Raw genomic sequence first — 18,334 nt, 5'->3', positions numbered from 1 at the left:
CACTGTGGAAACAGTGACTATTTTGCTCCTTTGGCTGAGCAATGAGAGAGCAGGTAGTCCAATATCAGCTACAATGCAACTAAATTGCATGTGACCAATTTCAACATCACTAAAAAGGATATATGCACTGGCCAGAAATGATGAATGTACTCACAACCTTAGTCAAAGTTAAAGGGGATCTAAGCCAAAATAAATAATTGACTTCAATTCAGAGTCTTATCAGCATTCTTGAAATTTACATTTCTATTTTTAGTGGCTTATGATATACAGTATTAACTGTATATAATTAATTATTATTTTTATACTGCCAGGAAGACTTTCAGCTCAACAGCTCTCTTCCAAGGCCCAGAGTGTCAGCAACACTCTATCTGCATTGTCTACTCTATGCATTTCGTGTAATCTATTAACCCTCAGTTGCTGACTCTCAGTTAAGCCAAAAGCCTGAGCAGCCTACAAATGCAAATTTCACAGCTATATCAGCTGAAAAAAAAGAAAATGAGTGTAAACTGCAAACTTGCTCATGAAAGAACCACTGCTTGGTAAACTTGCATCAATTCATTTTGATGGTTTAAATCTCCTTTAAATTCAACATATGTGAGACTTCCTGGTCCAGCTGCAGACAGAGACAATGGGTAAAAAGGTATTTATTTGTTTAAAACCTACTTATAGAATGGAGACATTTAATATGGGAACTTCCATTGTCCTATAAGTGAATTGAATTTGCTGCAATATTAGGTGTCTGTTACATGAAATTCCTGCATTTGTTATGGTAATTTATTGTAGGGAGTTACGTGTATTATCATCCTACTTGACCTAAATAATGTCTCAGACCTATACTGATGCTGATTATGTCTTCACATCTTTTACTACTTTTACTACAGAAATGATAACTGAATGTTGAATACTCGTTTCCATATTGTATTTTGAGATTTAAGCATAAGCATGTTACCAAGAGTGCTATTCTATATTCTACTTTCATATTACCTCTGGGGATTTGCATTGCCATGTGACCCTCACAAGTATGCAGCAGCATGGCAGCCTGGGGATGTTATGATTGGAGGGATCTTTCCTATTCATTCAGGAGTTTCTAATTTATTGCAGCGAGCACATGCTGATGATTTTATTTGTACTGGGTAAGTTTTATGATATTTTTTCCATAACTATAACTTGTGACTGGTACTTTAGTATGTGTGTCAAACAGTAACATAAGACCTTGAATGCTCTCTCTCTTCCTTTAATCACCACCATCTGTACCCTAACCAAATACAGAATAGCCTGTATTTAAAAAAAGTTCTTGCCATCCTTTCACTGCATTGTGCATAAAGTGTATCATGTATCTATCTATCTATCTATCTATCTATCTATCTATCTATCTATCTATCTATCTATCTATCTATCTATCTATATATATAAATATATATATATATATATCTCACGTATTGAAGGAAATACGTACTCACAGGTCTGTTCTTCATCTCCCACTCTTCTTCCTCTCCCTGCTCTCACCCAGATGGCATCATAATGCTGGGGGGCACACACTGTGTCTATCATGACAAGCTGGGAGGCAACACATTGTGCCTATTTTACAATACTGGGGGGATTTTGCCTGTTGTGAAATGATGGGGGGGGGGGACACATGACGTCTATTATTAAATGCAGGGGGACTGCACATTGTGCCTGTCGTGAAATCACGGAGGGACTAAATACTTTTGTGAAATAATAGGGGTCACTCACTATGCTGGCCATGAAATGATGGGGGCAACTCATTGTGCTGGTCATAAAATTATTGGGGAGCCACTCACTGTGCCTGCCTTGAAATGCTGGGGGGGGGACAAACACTGTGCATGTTGTTAAATGTTGGAGAGACTCAACACTATGCCGGTCATGATATGCTGAGGGCCACACACACTGTACCTGTCATGAAATAATGAAGGCCACTCACTATGCCTGTCATGAAATAGTAGTGGCCACTAACTGTGCTGGTCATGAAATGATGAGGGGGGGGGGCACACACTGTGCCTGTAGTGAAATGCTGGGGAGGGGGGGAAATGCACACTTTGCCTACCATGAAATTATAGGGGCCACTCATTATGCTGGTCATGAAATGCTGGGGGGCACACACTGTGCCCATTCTGAAATACTGGGGGGGGGCACACACTTTGCCTGTCATGAAATAATAGGGGCCACTCTCTATGCTGGTCATGAAATGATGGGGGTAACTCATTGTGCTGATCATGACATATTGGGGAGCCACTGACTGTGCCTGTAGTGAAATGCTGGGGGGACAAACACTGTGCCGATCCTGAAATGCTGTGGGCCGCTCACTGTGATGGTCATGATATGCTGTGTGCCACTGTGCCTGTGATGAAATGATGGGGGACTCTCACTGTGCCGATCCTGAAATGATGGGTTGACATTCACTGTGTTGGTCGTGAAATGCTGGGTGTCACTCACTGTGCCAGTCATGAAATGGTGAGGGCCACAAAATGTCAAGGAATGCTGGGAGTCACATTCTGTCTTTCATGAAATGCTGGAGCACCTTATGTTTCTTTATGTTTATTTCCACAGTTCTTTATACAGATTTTACATCAGGCACTACCTTTGCTAGGATCAATATAAATTCAGTACAATAACATTGATAAGCGTATAATGAAGAGTAATACATAGTTTTTTTCTAAATGCAGGCAGTGGCTTTTAAACTTGTGGGCATGTACAGAAACACTAATACCTAAAAAGATTTCCCATGACTAAAACCCTGCTTGCGCTGTGATAATTTTCTTTCTTTTTTTGTTAAGTTGAATAAGAAATACAATAGCATAAATAATGGAAGAGGGAGTGTATGGATAGCCCTTCCAATGATCTTGGACAGGGGAGAACGGGGAGGGTTGAGAAAGACTAAAAGTTGTTTGGTTTGCCTGCCTATGTCACCAACCAAAACTGCTGAAACAAAGTGTGTGTGTGTGGGGGGGGGGGGATTTTTCAGCACCTGCTACAGCTATCATGCAATTGGTAAGAATAACAGAGACACAGGGGCAAATTCACTAACGCGCGAAGCGCCGAACGCTTGCGTTAATTCGCTAGCGTTTGGCATTTTCGCTACTGCGCAAATTCACTAACGAACGCTGGCGTAGTTTCGCTAGTGTTACTTCGCAACCTTACGCCAGGTGAATCTTCGCTAGCGACGAAACTATGCAAATTCACTAACTTGCGCAGTGTAGCGAACGCTACCTTTTACGCTAGACTTCCTTCGCCACCTCAGACCTGGCGAAGCGCAATACAGTAGATAGGGATTGTTTCAAAAAAAGTCAAAATTTTTTCTAAGTCCCAAAAAACGCTGGCGTGTTTTCTACATGATGGCTGATAGGCTGAAAAAGATCGAAAATTTTTTGGGGCTCCCCTTCCTCCCCCCTACATTTCCTGACTCATGGCAACTTACCTAGACAGTGGGCGCATGTGTAGGGCAAAATACAATTTTTATTGGCTGATTTGAAGGTTTTCTAGGCATTTGTAGTGCAGATACGTATTCCTCCATTGAAATTTGAATTTCGCGCCGTATGCAAATTAGCCTTCGCTAGCGCAACTTCGCTTTATATAGCGAAACAACGCTAGCGCAACTTCGCAACCTTACGCTACCCCTGTGCGCAACTTCGGATTTTAGTGAATTTGCGGAGCCCTGGTGAAAATTCGCCTGGCGAAGAGCGGCGAAGTTGCGCCTGGCGCAACTTCGCATCTTAGTGTATTTGCCCCACAGAGTTTAAAAGGGTTGTTCACCTTTCAAACATATTTATCACTTCAATGGTTCACTGGATAAAAAGGAGGCTGCAATTCTTTAAATGGAGGCACATGAGTCCTATTGTTCTTGGATGGGATGGGGTCTCTCTAGTTGGTTGTTTTCAACCCCCTCCCCGTGGTTCAAGGCAGGTATGAGAAGGGAGGAGATTAAATCTTATAAGGTGAGGCATGGAGGAGAGGGGCCAGATAATTATTTTGTTTTTTGTGGTTTTTTTCCACCCTCCCAACCCCTTAAGTTATACAGGTTCAGATCTTTAAGAGGACAGAGGTCACGAGCAGGAGTGGCTGAATGTACATCAGAACTCGAAGCAGCAGAATGTGGAAAGACAAAAAAGCATGAGAGAGTGGGGGCTATGCCCAAGATAGTAGGCTGTTATCATACAATCAGGCTTTTGCGGAAACCTGTGGTATAGACCAAGTTGAGAAAAGACCAACCAGTGAAAGTAGTGCAAAGGGCTCTGAGCTTCTCCTTGGTGGAGACTCAAGTGGCATGACAGAGAAAGCACCAGAGAATGGGTGCAATGTCCAGGCTAGCAGGCTGTGATCATACAGTAAGGCTTGCTCGGAAACCTGAGGTATGGTCCACCAAGGGGCATACCAAGAAACGAGCAATCAGGGAGAGTAGGGCAAAGGGCTCTGGGCTCATCCTTGCGGATTGCAGCATGACAGAGAAAGTGCCAGGCAAGCAGGCTGTGATCACATGGTTAGGCTTGTGAGGATGCCTGGGATATGGACCACCATGGGGCACACTGAGAAGAGAGAAACCAGAGAGAGCAGGGCAAAGGACTGTAGGCTTCTCATTGGTTGATGCACTTAAAAAATTTCATGTGATGTCAACTGGGCCGCATTTGGTGGAGGGGACTTAATATTCTAAATGTTTAATAATAGTGACAACAGATAGCGGCTCAAGACTTTTTTCTATTGCTTTTCCTGTTTTATTTTTTACAGTTTAATGTTCTGGTCACTGGTCTCAGTCTGGCAGATCAGTTTTTCAGGTGCAGACTCTGAACTGTTACAAAAAGTGTTCGAAGATGAACTATCCATTTTCATAGTTGAGTTAGGTGCTTGTCAAACTGTCTCCCTATGACAAGCCAAAAGAGAACGATCCATATTTGTTAAATGATTTAATTTAGGCATGCATTGCAAAATATGTTTGGTGAGACAACCTCCACATGTGTGAACGAAAAGCTGGACTTATCTTTCAGTGAGCCTGGAATACATGCTGATTGTCTATGCCAAAATCTCTATCATGCAGGAGCACAGGAACAAGCCTGGGAAAGACAGAACTAGGGAGGGTCTCAGGAATAAGAATCTCAGGAATCATAACGGCAAGATCTGGGCTATGAAGCAAATTGACCGAGCAAGGAGCAATGGTCAAGGACAGGTTTATAAATGTCCTGATTACGGGATGTAGAACACATGGGACTAGTAACCAAACCTCAATTGCCTTTGCCAATGAAATGTCAGCAATGGCTGGTTTCAGGGGTAGGCACGTGCCACGGACTGTGGTAGTGTTGGCAGTATGATTTTCAGTTGAAAATCCTCTAGTAACTTTAATTAAGTGTGATATAGAGCACATATATTCCTTATATTTCCTTCAGGAAAAATCCCCTAAATGACAACTTTAAGAGTTGGTGACACCTGCTGGCTAAACTGAACACTGTGTAACCATTTACAATTAAATATATACTATATATAAATATGAACCGCACCAACAGATCTTTGTAAAAGGTTAAAAATCGCTTACTTGAGCCGTCTTCAGGACTAAAAAATAAGAAGACGGCTCAAGTAAGCGAGCCGAAACGTTGAATAAATTTTGATATGCAAGCTTCTACAAAGACATGTTGGTGCGGTTCTTTTTGTGCTGTAATTATTAATGTTTTTGTAACCAGCACACAGGCATTGGATCTGTAGTTCACGAGTGCACCGGATCAAATTTGTTTATACTGTATATATATATATATATATATATATATATATATATATATATATATATATATATATATATATATATATATATATATATATATAGTTTGCAAAAACGAAGATGCACACCAGGATTTGGCAAAAAAGTTAAAAATTCATTTTTATTAATTTACATTTAAAAAAGAGCTGGTCAACGTTTCGGTCTAATTCTAAGACCTTTATCAAGAGGTCTTGATAAAGGTCTTAGAATTAGACCGAAACGTTGACCAGCTCTTTTTTAAATGTAAATTAATAAAAATGAATTTTTAACTTTTTTGCCAAATCCTGGTGTGCATCTTCGTTTTTGCAAACTACGTAATCTGCCATTGAAGGTAGCACCCAGGTATTTCACTTTAACGGTGTGCGCTAGGAGCTTTCTGGATTGTATATATATATACACAAATACAAGAGTCCTCTGCACTCAACCCATTATCAATATATTTAAGACAGAGACATTTTGTGCATACTGCTACTGAAAAATGCCTTACCCTTTAAACAACACAGGGATTGTTTGTCCATATATTGCAATATATTTAAGCTGGCCAACTACGTCAAAGTCATCCCATATCTGGCCAGTCCTATGCTCAATTTTCATCTGATTCATTAAGAATTCTATTGCTTCATTATACATTTTACAAAAGGGACTAAATTTTACCTGCAACTTACTTACTGCTTTCAAAGTAAAACTCCCAAACTTGGCTGCCCTTTTATTAGACACCAGTGGGATCACCTGACTGTAGCTGGGAAGCGTGGGAGCTACAACATGGAGCTGGTCACTGCTCCTGTATAACTATAACAAACAAGGGAGGACCTCTTGTATTTGTCTATATGTATTTTGTGGTCAAAGCCTCATTGCAACCCCGCCTAATAGTTTTAAAAATTAGTGGTGAGAACAACTTTCCCCTGTTTGTGCGTATATATATATATATATATATATATATATATATATATATATATATATATATATATATATATATATATATATATATATATATATATTATAGTTAAATAAAGATGACACTGACAGTGATTTTTTCATTTCACAGGTTGCAGCTAAGATTTGTGGTAAAAGCTCTATCAATGATGTACATGATAGAGAGCATTAACAATTCTACCCTGTTACCAGGAATAAAACTGGGCTATGAAATCTATGATTCCTGCTCTGATGTTTTCAAAGCTGTGCAATCAACAGTTAAACTCTTTCCTGAGCTAGAGACATGGAACAACCTTCTTTCCAGCAATAACACAGAAAAGACTCCTACAGTGAAAGCTGTTATAGGTGAAACATTTTCGGAATTGTCAATAGCTATATCCAGGATACTAAGTCTTCATTCAATCCCTCAGGTAAATATCTACTGCTATGTATTTATTTATTTATAATATTCTGGGATTCAATGAGAAGGGACTAAAGACAAAACTGAGTGTTTAAGAATCTTTGAGTATGGGGTTAGGGGTTACAACAGCACAATTAGAATCCTTCTCATTTTCACTCACTAGGTCTCTAGATTGGTGGGGTTCATTTAGCAACACTGGGGATTGGATAGTACAGTAACTAATCAAATGTTTGCTTTCATTGCTCTTACCACTGCTGGCTGAAAAACTAAAATCATTGATTGGTTGCTATGGGTTGCTCAGTGATGATAAATGAGCCCCACTAAGTTTTCCTAGATGCAGTAACATATGGCAGCCAATCAGTAGATACCAGCATATACCAGATGAGAACAAACATCTTATTGGTTGCTATGGGTCATTGCATCTGGGCAAACTCAGTTCATTTTCTTACATATGGATATAGCAGTTTTAGGGGGCTATATAATAAAAGTAAATGCATACAAATTTTCAAACAAGATTTGTTTGCACTTTTATGGCATGCTTCAAGGCAGCAAAATCTTTTTGAGCAAAAATACATATTTCAGCAAGAAGTTTTATTACATACACTGCTGCAAATTATAATATTCCCAATCTTGCTTCCACTAGCTGGTTTCTGGGTTCACAAAACCTATATTAAATTCACGCTAAGCAAAATTTATGCAAAGTCATATATTTTCATATTGTGGAATATTTTTTTTCGTTAACTTCTTTTGTTACATTTCCCCAATAAAGTGAATCCTAAGATGTAAGAAACTCTTGTCCCTAGAAGTGCTAGGGTAGTCATATTACTGTTATTAAACATACAGTGCAAAGTTGTCTTGCTGGAATTATAGCATAATAAGGCATCTGAATGGTGCACATATTGCTGTTTAGGTGTTCAGTGACTGAAAGAGTAATGCTTACAGTAATAAACAAAAAACAGAGAGCTGGTTGCACACAGACAAGGCAGGATTCTTCTCAGGATCCTCCGTGAATGATGCATTTTCATTGAGCTGTTGGGAGCTGCAGTCTATTGCATCAGAGTTTGATTTTAACTGATTTTTTAACTTGATTTTGAAATGTTTCTTTAAACTTTTAACACTTAAAGGGACACTGTTATTTCTGAACTACAAATTCCAGAATACTTTAACTTATTATCAAGTGTTAATGCTGGGAGTCCATCAACATCAGGGTTGTATTTTTAAAGCAATATTGCTCGGCAGGGCTAGCAACTGCAAATAAATGCATAATATTCTCAATAAGAATCACAGCTGATGTATAAATCTGGCTTTGTGTTCTTTGTTTGTGCAATTGTAAATGGAAGCATTAAGCATAGTTACCTAGCGCTGTAGAAGCATGCCCTTTATCCTAAAGTACCCCCTCTTGTAAAATATAAGGATATTATAAGTTACCGAAGAGTTCTATGACCGTATAAAAACACGAAACCGAAGGCTGAGGTCATGGAACTCCGAAGTGACTTCTACTACTTCAACAGGGGGTACTCTATTTATTATAATACATTCATGTAACATAAATGATATCACTAAGCTCTGATTATAACCAATGACATCACTAAGCACCATTAATAAGGATATAATTTACAAGATATTCATGGCTCTTGTATATTATAATTACAATATAACCTCTGCATGCAAGATAACAGTAAAATGGCTTTAACACCTCTGGGGACCCTCATTCAACTCACCATTTTTCTCTCTTTTCATACATTTTATTAGATTATATCTGTACAGGTATGGGACCTGTTATCCAGAATGCTTGGGACCTGTGGTTTTCCGTATAAAGGGATCTTTCTGTAATTTGGATACGTTTACTAAAAAAATCATGTAGACATTAATTAAACCCAATAGGATTGTTTGCCTCCAATAAGGATTAATAATATCTTAATTGGGATCAAGAACATGGTACTTTTTGATAACTACACAGAAAAGGAAAATCGTTTTTAAAAGTTATTTGATTATAATGGAGTCTATAGGAGACCACCCTTCCATTATTTCAAAGTTTTCTGCAGAACAGGTTTCCAGATAACTGATCCTATACCTGTATAATCATTTACAGTATCATATTTTAAAGCAATTCCGAACTTCTTTCCTTTCTGTATTATTCAGTCAATATTAGCCTTTTGTCATCTCTATTCAAAATATTTATAAATAAATGTTTTTCTTTCTTTTATGCCCACAAAGATAAGTTTGGAATCATCTGTCCCAAGTCTTAGTGACAAATTAAGGTTCCCTTCCTTTTTGAGGACAGTTCCAAGTGATAAACACCAAACACGGGCCATTGCCAAGCTCATTAGGACCTTTGGATGGAACTGGGTTGGAATAATTTCGAGTGATGATGATTATGGACAGTCTGCTGCTGACTTGCTGAATATATACCTAGAACAAGAAATGATTTGTACAGCATTTTCAAAGATCCTTCCTTCTAATGTAGGCCATCCTTCTATGAAGAAAAAAATTACAGATTTAATCAGTGAACTTAACAGTTCCTCTGCCAATGCAATTATCATTATTGCCAAAGGTCCCACTGTCATTAATGTTTTTCAAGAAGTTATAAGAATGAACATATCTAAAATCTGGATTGCAACTGATATCTGGTCAACCTCAAGAGAAGTGCTGAACATGAAAGATATTGCTAAAGTTGGTGTTATATTTGGATTGATGTTCCAGGCTAAACTTGTCCAAGGATTTACAGAATATTTGCAGAATCTCCAACTTCCGCCATACGGAGCCACAAACAGCTTTTTGGAAGAATATAAAAATATTCGTTTTGGCTGTACTAAAGAATATAGAGAGCACTTAGAATGCATGAATTCATTAGCAAAAAACTGTTCTGTATTTGATGCTGGAAAAGAGAAATCTCCTCTAGCATGTAAAATAGAGAATGTATCTCTTGCAAACGATGACTATTTGGTGCGGAATATTGATTGGAGCGCACCTTATAGAACATTTCTGGCAGTTACTGCTATTGCCCAATCGCTTCACAATATTTTGTGCAAAAATGGGAAATGTGATAAAAATATAGATTTTTCACCATCTGAGGTAAGCTTAAACAGTTTGCTTGATTTAAGCTGTGATTACCTATAACAAAGAAAGTTTGTGTGCAGTCTATCCAACAGCATTTTGACAAGGTCCCCTCCTAATGATACAAGCTCTACAATTAATTAATTAAACAGAAAAATACCTTCACCTTATCTAGTCCTACAGTTGGTACCTTTTAAGTAGATAATCAGCACTATGTATCTTTTAACCACTTCCTATAATTAAAGGAGAACTTAAAGGGATACTGTCATGGGAAAAAAAAATTTTTTCAAAATGAATCAGTTAATAGTGCTGCTCCAGCAGAATTCTGCACTGAAATCCATTTCTCAAAAGAGCAAACAGATTTTTTTTATATTTAATTTTGAAATCTGACATGGGGCTAGACATATTGTCAATTTCCCAGCTGCCCCAAGTCATGTGACTTGTGCTCTGATAAACTTCAATCACTCTTTACTGCAAGTTGGTAGATCTAAGAACAACACTCAATAGTAAAAACCCATGTCTCACTGAGACACATTCAGTTACATTGAGAAGGAAAAACAGCAGCCTGCCAGAAAGCATTTCTCTCCTGAAGTGCAGGCACAAGTCAAATGACATGGGGCAGCTGGGAAATTGACAAAATGTCTAGCCCCATGTCAGATTTCAAAAATTGAATATAAAAAAAATCTGTTTGCTCTTTTAAGAAATGGATTTCAGTGCAGAATTCTGCTGGAGCAGCACTATGAACTGATTCATTTTGAAAAAAATGTTTTTTCCATGACAGTATCCCTTTAAGTCTAACTAAAGAAGTAGGGTAGAAATGTTATACATTATGTTTTGGGCTTCTGTACCAGCCCAAGGCAACCACAGCCCTTAAGTAGGGAAGATCTGTGTCTCCAAAGATGCCCCAGTAGCTCCTCGTCTTCTTTTCTGCTGATTCACTGAACATGCTCTGTGCTGCTGTCACTTACTGAACTTAGGGATTGACTCACAATATCCAGTACACATAGAATATACATGTCACAGCATAAGGCTGATTATTAATCAGTACAGATAATTACTACATGGCAGCACAGAAACCAATGCAACTAGCATCAGAATTTAATAATCAGCCTTGTCGCATCAGCTTATATTAAAAACCAACTTCATTTTGTGCTTGTAAATTTGCGATAAATTAAGCTTAGCTTCTCAACAGCTGCTCAGAGCCCACTTAGCATGTGAGTGTCGCAGACACTTTCCAAGATGGTGACCCCCTGTGACAAGTTTGAAGTCCTGGATCATTGCTGCTATTGAAAAGCTGAAACTTTAGGCTGGTGCAATAAGTTCAGTATTGTAAAATATGGCATTTTTAACCATATGCATTGTTAGGGTTTAGTACTCCTTTAAAGGACCTGAAATTCTCAATCACGTGGACTGTCAGTTTGTTTGGCAGCACCTCAGGGACTATAATCTCTAACCCAGGGCCAGTACTTCTCTTCATTTAAAACTGCATGGGTTCAGGTTAGTTTTTTGCACTGCAATTTTTTTAGAACTTTCCCGGCACTCACTGCATGAAGATTTAGAGCATATATAACAGATCTCTTCTGAAAAGTTCTGCACTGTGTATTTGGCAAGACTGATAACACACTGGGTGTGCCTGGGATGCTGTCACCAGATGGGGGCAGCCAGTGCAGTTTTCAAAGAAGAGCGCTATCACTGACATCCCACAGTGATCAAGACTTTCCTTGTTCTTTAAAGGAGAACTAAATCCTAAAAACGGCTGCAAATGCCATATTTTATATACTGAACTTATTGATCCAGCCTGAAGATTCAGCATGACTATAGTAGTAATGATCCAGGCATTCAAAGTTGTCACAGGAGTTTCCCATCTTTGATTTTGTTAGTGGTGTCTCTGCGACACACACATGTGCTTTGAGCAGCTGATGAGAAGCTAAGCTTAGGGTTGGTGCAAATCATCAAGCAGAACATTTGCATTGCTTGTCTAAACATATTCTTCTTTTTAGGCTGAAGGTTCAGGGTATGGGCACCCAGACCACAAGGTATTACTTGTGAGCAATGAATATTTTATCTTCCAAAACGTGTTTAAAGGGGTTGTTCACCTTCCAAAAACTTTTTTCAATTCAGTTGCTTTTAGATTGTTCCCCAGAAATAAAGATTTTTTTCAATTACTTTCCATTATTTATTTTTTTACTGTTTTTGCGAAATCTAAAAATCTAAATCTTAAAGTTGAATGTTCGTGTCTTTGGTGTTTCAGTCGGGCAGCTCAGACTTTAAACTGTTACAATTTTGTAACATTTAGTTGATACATTTCTCAGCAGCATCTCTGGAGTATAAGCAACTATTGTGTCAATTCTAACAGCTGCCTGTAATGAAAACCAGAGATTCTGCTCAGCAGGGACAAAGATAAGAAATGTATCAACTAAATGTATCCATTTAGAACAGTTTAGAGGGTCGGCGACCCCCCTCCCAGGGCTGCTTCAGAAGGTGAAAAAAGACACTTTACACTTCAATATTAAAAAAAACGGTTCCACATAGAAAATAGAGAGTCATTGGAAAAAGTCATTATTTCTGGTGATCTATCTGAAACCAACTAGTTGTTGAAAGGCGAACCACCCCTTTAACAGAAGTTGAGTATTTAAATTATGACTGTATGCTTCTTTATACATGTGAATTATATAATTACAGTTTTTAGGTGCCTTAGTGTATTCTAACTTACTGTATCATTTTTTACAGCTTTTGAAAGAAATAAGAAAAGTTAAAATTCCCTTCAAATCTGAATATTACTCTTTCGATGTGAATGGAGATCTCTTAAGTGGATATGATATAATCAACTGGCACACATTTGGAATGTACCCAGCATTTAAAGCTGTTGGACAATATGATACAATAACATCTGAAATAATGTTAGATGAACACATTATCTTTTGGAATAATCAGGGCAATAAGGTGAGGACTGATACACTAGTATGAATATTGGGATTTAAAAAAAAAACCCCACCAGAACAAAGGTCACGTTTGCCATGCCTGGTAGCCTAAAAAAAAAAAAGCCTTGAAAACATTTCTGGGCAAATTCTTTACATCTCTTCACTGACATGCTAGCTCAGGCCTTTTTCTTGATTCTCCACTGGTCAGGCCATGGTTTAGATTTGTGGAGCCAAGGAATTTATGGTGTCCACAGTCACTAGATTCTTAAGTGGAGTCTCTGACCCCTGGAATTGCTAGCTCTGACCTGCCAGTAACTTTAGGGTTCCTATAATCATTTTTTTCCATAGCCACAACTGACTTGTGCCAAATGAATTAGCCACTAAAGCCAATGTTGACATCTTGAAGATGCTAATTTGCCTCCATATTGGTGGATGCTACATAGAGAGCAGAAAGATTCTACATTGTGGTAACAAAACAAAGATTTGCATTTTAAATTTTATACTTTGTACATTGCATTTCATTCATAATGAGCCCTTAAGTTTTTCTCACAGTATCCAGAAATCTCTGAATTACGGGAAATTCATCTCCCATAGACTCCATTTTAATAACATAACTTAGTTTTTAAAAATGTATATTCTTTTTCTCTGCAATAATAAAACAGTACCTTGTACTTGATGCCCAGTAATATACAAGTAATTCTTATTGGTGGAAAAACAATCTTATTTGGTTTAATTAATGTTTAAAAGATTTTTTAGTAGACTTAAGGTATGGAGATCCCAATTCTGGAACTACCCATTATCTGGAAAATCCCAGGTCCTGAGGATTCTAGATAACAGGTCCCATACTTGTACTTTGTTTATTTTCTTGGTCATAGAAACCTTATGCATTCCTACTGTAGTTCCTCTTCCTCCCACTGCTGACACTTTCTCCTTCCTGTGCATTAGTCAATAATTTGGGTAGAAATGTTAAAGCAGCTTATGCTGTTTTTGTCCTACAACTCCCAACATCCTCCAACACCTTAGGTTAGTGTTCCCCAACCAAAGTTTCTTAATTGGCTTTTGGCAGAGAGCCCAGAACAGCCACCGGGCGCAGCTCAGATACTTGGTAACAATTTTGAGATAAGCAAATAGGTAATTGTAACAATATAGATAAGGAGGTCCCTTGGGAAAAGTTAGACTCACAGCTCAAAGGGAAATTCACCTTCATTAGCAAAACAGTAATAACTGCCCCCAAAAAAACACAGAAGTATGTTCAATTTTTCATAACCTGCCAAATTTTGTAAAATGAACATGCTAATTGGGGGTGTGGCCACAAAATGGGCGTGGTCAAAAATTTTCAACGGGTATGGATGTTGCTCTCAGAGGCCTCAAAGCAGGTGCTTATTTTTAAATTTATAGCTTGGAGGCAAATTTTGGTTGCATAAAAACCCAGGAGCACTGCCAAACAGAGCCTCCTGTAGGCTGCCATTCCACATAGGGACTACTAAATAGTTAATGACAGCCCTTTTTGGTACCCCCCTGGAACTATTTTCATGCTTGTGTTGCTCCCCTGCTCTTTTTACATTTTAAATTGTGGCTTACTGGTAAAAAAGTTTGGGGACATGTACCCTTCTTAGTTGATTACCAGCCATTCACTTCCCCAACAAACAAAATAGCTGACTTTATATACAGATTCAGATAACCACACTACGGTGATAAACCGTGAGATGCTTTTCTGAATTAAATTGCATCTCAAATTGAATCTTGTCCATGACACGTCCAACTCGTCCAACGTGCCCAGCCGGTAGTCCCTCGGGTCACTGCCAGGGCTGTATTTATATATAGGCCCCCGAGGGCCTGTGCCTAGAGTGCGTGTTCTTTTTTAAACCCTCCCCACCCACCTCCATGGATTTCCATAGGAAATACGGTAAAGGAGCTGAGGGGGTGTGGGGTAGGGGGGCCGAGGAAGAATGCGGAAGTAACATCATGTGCACAGTGTGCTGATGTCAATTTTGCTGAATTTTGCTACGCGTGATGTCAGCGCGCACGACGTAGGGGCTTGTTTAGGTCTGCTGCCTAGGGTGGCATCAGCCCTAAATACAGCCCTGGTCACTGCGGGTTTCAGGTCAACCCGCACATCCCTTACGGAAATGACACCAATGGGATTTAGAAACTGCTGCGTCCAATTCATGTTTAAGTGCTAGCACAATTTTAATGCATTGTCTGTAAATGTGTCAGGCACAACTCCCCCTGGTGTACACAGTGACACTGGAATTCTGGGAAGAAATGCTGTATTGTGGTGAAAAACATGGCTATAGTGCTTAAAATTGCATTTGAACACCCAACTTGAGGTTGTAGATGATCCCTGTTATGTTATCTATTGTATAATGCCATGTTAAGAACATAGACACTGTAACTCAAATCCATATTAGTCACAAAGGTATTTTATATGTGTTTTGATTCCTCTACAGATTCCTTTTTCCAATTGTTCCAAGTCATGCCGTCAAGGGTTTTACAAAAAGCATTCCTTGGTTAGTTGTTGTTACAGTTGTATTCCTTGTCCAGAAGGCTACTTCTCTCCAGAAACTGGTAAATAACATTGTTCATTTAAAATGACACGCAGCTTGCATCTGTAATGACTGTAGGTGAAGTAAAATGAAAAAGGCAGTTACAGGTTAGCTACTAAAATATAATGATTTGTTAGTATTGATATTAACAGGGGTACAGTGGGATATTTTAGATTTTCCCAAACAGATCACTTGCTGTGAGATCTGAATGTTTTCTGTGGCTGAGATCCACATTGTACAGGAAGTGAAAAGAGGGGAATGAGGGACAACCACTTTCAATAAGATGTGCTTCAGTGTTTGAGTTGTACTATATCAGAACCAAAACAAAAAAAGTGTTATTCTGATAAAATATTTCATTCTAACATTCATTTCTTTTTTTCTCTACAGATATGAATGCATGTATTAAGTGTCCTGGCCATCAGTGGTCAAATAATGGAAGCTCTCACTGTGAAAACAGGACAGTTGAATATTTCCAAAGAAATAACCCATTTGCTATTACTTTAATGAGTTTTGCAGCATTTGCCTTTTTGCTGGTGCTAATGATAGGGATCCTATTTATTAATTACAGTGATACATCAGCAATGCAAGATGCAGGAGGTAATTATAGCTACCTTCTGATTGCATCCCTATTACTAAGCTTGGTGAGCACTGGATTTTTCATTGGTCAGCCAAGTGATATAATTTGCAAAGTCAGGCAACCCCTCTATGGGATTGGCTTTACTCTATGTCTGTCTTTTATTTTTACAAAATCTCTACATATTATTTTAACCTACCAGTCAACAAAAACAGAACAAAGGGTGGGCACTTTATTAAACCAGCCTGTAGCTATTATTATTTTATTAACTGGTTTTCAGCTCTGTATTTGTTTGTTATGGATTATTCTGAAACCTCCTTTTGTCAGAGAAATCTACACCATGCCCCAGCTGCTTATTCTTCAGTGTGATGAGGGATCCTATGTGGCATTTGGCATGATGTTGGGGTACACTGGCATTCTTGCATTTACTTGTTTTATTCTTGCATTTCATGGTAAGAATCTACAAAGCAGATACAATGAGGCTCGATGCATCACATTCAGTATGCTAATATACATTTTTGTGTGGATTATATTTATTCCTATCTACATAAATACCAGTGATGTATTCCAATCTGCAGTGGAAATTATTGCCATGTTAGCTTCAGTTTATGGAGTTATAGCTTGCCAACTTCTACCAGCATGTTATACTATTTTGTTCAAAAGAAAAAGAGTCAAGAATGTAATACTTACGAACAATCCTACAAAGGTAGCTACGGCTAAAATAAGAAGACGGCATAAAAGTTACTAGGTGAATCTAAATTTTCCGCCTAGGTTTACTTAGTGTTTAGAGGGCTACAAAAATAGAGAGGAAAAAAATGATTCCTTTTAGTCAGACAAAAAGAAGAGCTATCAAGACACCACCTATAGTAACTACCTTCTCATATATACCAAGCCAATCAGTTTACTAGCTCTCAGTTGCTATGGCTTCTATCATCTGGTATGTATGGTCTGATGGGAAAAAATATGCACAGGGATATGAAAGAGGTAGCATCCCCTACTGTGCAGGTAGTCTCAAAGAGCTAACCTATGCCCAGTGATCAGAAAGTATTCCCATTGGCCCAGGAGTATTATGGATATTTTCCTAGTCTATGAAAAGACCCATAGAGCTTGCTCCTTGGAATGCATATTAGAAAGAAGTAGAAGTGCTGGATGTTAAAGGAGGTTAGAAAGTCTAGAAAATGAAGGAAAGTCAACACCTTAGTGGAAGTCAGGGTTATGCATTTTGGCAAGTAACGCACTAGCTCCTGTTATAGCACACTCTAGTAAGGTCAGTCAGTTAGGAATAGCTAGCAACAGAATTGTTTTGTTCCCCCTCATGGAGAAATAGTTAGGGGATAGTTATCTCCAGTCAACACCCATTAGGTGTAGTGACTACAATGTTAGTGTTCTTATCCCAGAGATACATCCAGTACATAAATGTACCACACCTTGACAGGATTCTGTTTGTACTTCATCTTTATTTTTATGTGAATGCTTGAATCTACCTGCAACATTTTTTTCAAATTGATCAGTATGCTTCATCAGTGTACAAAGAAAGTATCATATTTTGCTTTATTTGGATTTTAAATAAATCTACCATGTATAGTTAAGAACCACTTGCATCCAATTTATTCTTTTAGCTCATATTATATATTATATTGCATGTCAAAGTTGCAGTTCATATATATATATATAACCTACATTCTGAATATTAAAGCTCACTGAATAGCTCATTTGAACATGATATAGTTCCCTGACTTATAATTTTGAAACAAACTTAAGGATAATGCACACATTCCCACTTTACTAACAACTCACCAACAGCAGGGCACTTGGTCACATTGGAATTTTATCTGACCAATAATCCAACTATTCCATTCTATTTTCCCCTCATTCTCATCTAACTTCTATAACCTTTTTTTTCATTTATCATGTCTAAGATCCTCATAGCTCTCTATTGCTCTCTATACTATATAAACACTATCATGTGGTTCAGCCCTCATTTATTATCCTTTACCTATATAATATTGTATATAATATTGATATATTACACAATAGTTTAAGCTGGCCATACATCAAAAGATCATTCACCAATGTGTCTACCTCGAGGTGGGCAATTTCAGGATATGGAGATACATATTCCATCCTGTGAACAGCCCCCAGAGC

The 18,334-nt window shown here is 38.2% G+C and overlaps 1 protein-coding gene across 1 annotated transcript; it reads left to right on the top strand.

Annotated features, from left to right (window-relative positions):
* The first annotated feature begins 4,313 nt into the window (after positions 1-4,313).
* On the top strand, positions 4,314-17,520 carry LOC108716157 (G-protein coupled receptor family C group 6 member A). Its single transcript, XM_041563745.1, has 10 exons — positions 4,314-4,495; positions 4,741-4,853; positions 4,998-5,202; positions 6,804-7,101; positions 9,309-10,197; positions 11,514-11,611; positions 12,149-12,184; positions 12,879-13,091; positions 15,520-15,637; positions 16,003-17,520. Exons 1-10 carry the CDS (start codon positions 4,314-4,316, stop codon positions 16,935-16,937), a joined length of 3,087 nt encoding a protein of 1,028 aa, XP_041419679.1. The 3' UTR covers positions 16,938-17,520.
* The last annotated feature ends 814 nt before the right edge of the window (positions 17,521-18,334 follow it).

This window comes from Xenopus laevis, chromosome 5L (genome assembly GCF_017654675.1).
Source record: "Xenopus laevis strain J_2021 chromosome 5L, Xenopus_laevis_v10.1, whole genome shotgun sequence".
NCBI classification, from domain to species: domain Eukaryota; kingdom Metazoa; phylum Chordata; class Amphibia; order Anura; family Pipidae; genus Xenopus; species Xenopus laevis.
Note: the sequence above shows the minus strand (reverse complement) of the source record. Positions and strands in the feature narration are given on the sequence as shown.

Bases quoted from the DNA above. Each gene is read 5' to 3' on its own strand.
- LOC108716157 (XM_041563745.1), top strand. From the start codon at position 4,314: ATGTCCAGGCTAGCAGGCTGTGATCATACAGTAAGGCTTGCTCGGAAA. The intron at 4,854-4,997 runs GTGCTTGTCAAA...CTTATCTTTCAG, and splicing joins CATTTTCATAGTTGAGTTAG to TGAGCCTGGAATACATGCTG. The intron at 13,092-15,519 runs GTGAGGACTGAT...ATTCCTCTACAG, and splicing joins GGAATAATCAGGGCAATAAG to ATTCCTTTTTCCAATTGTTC.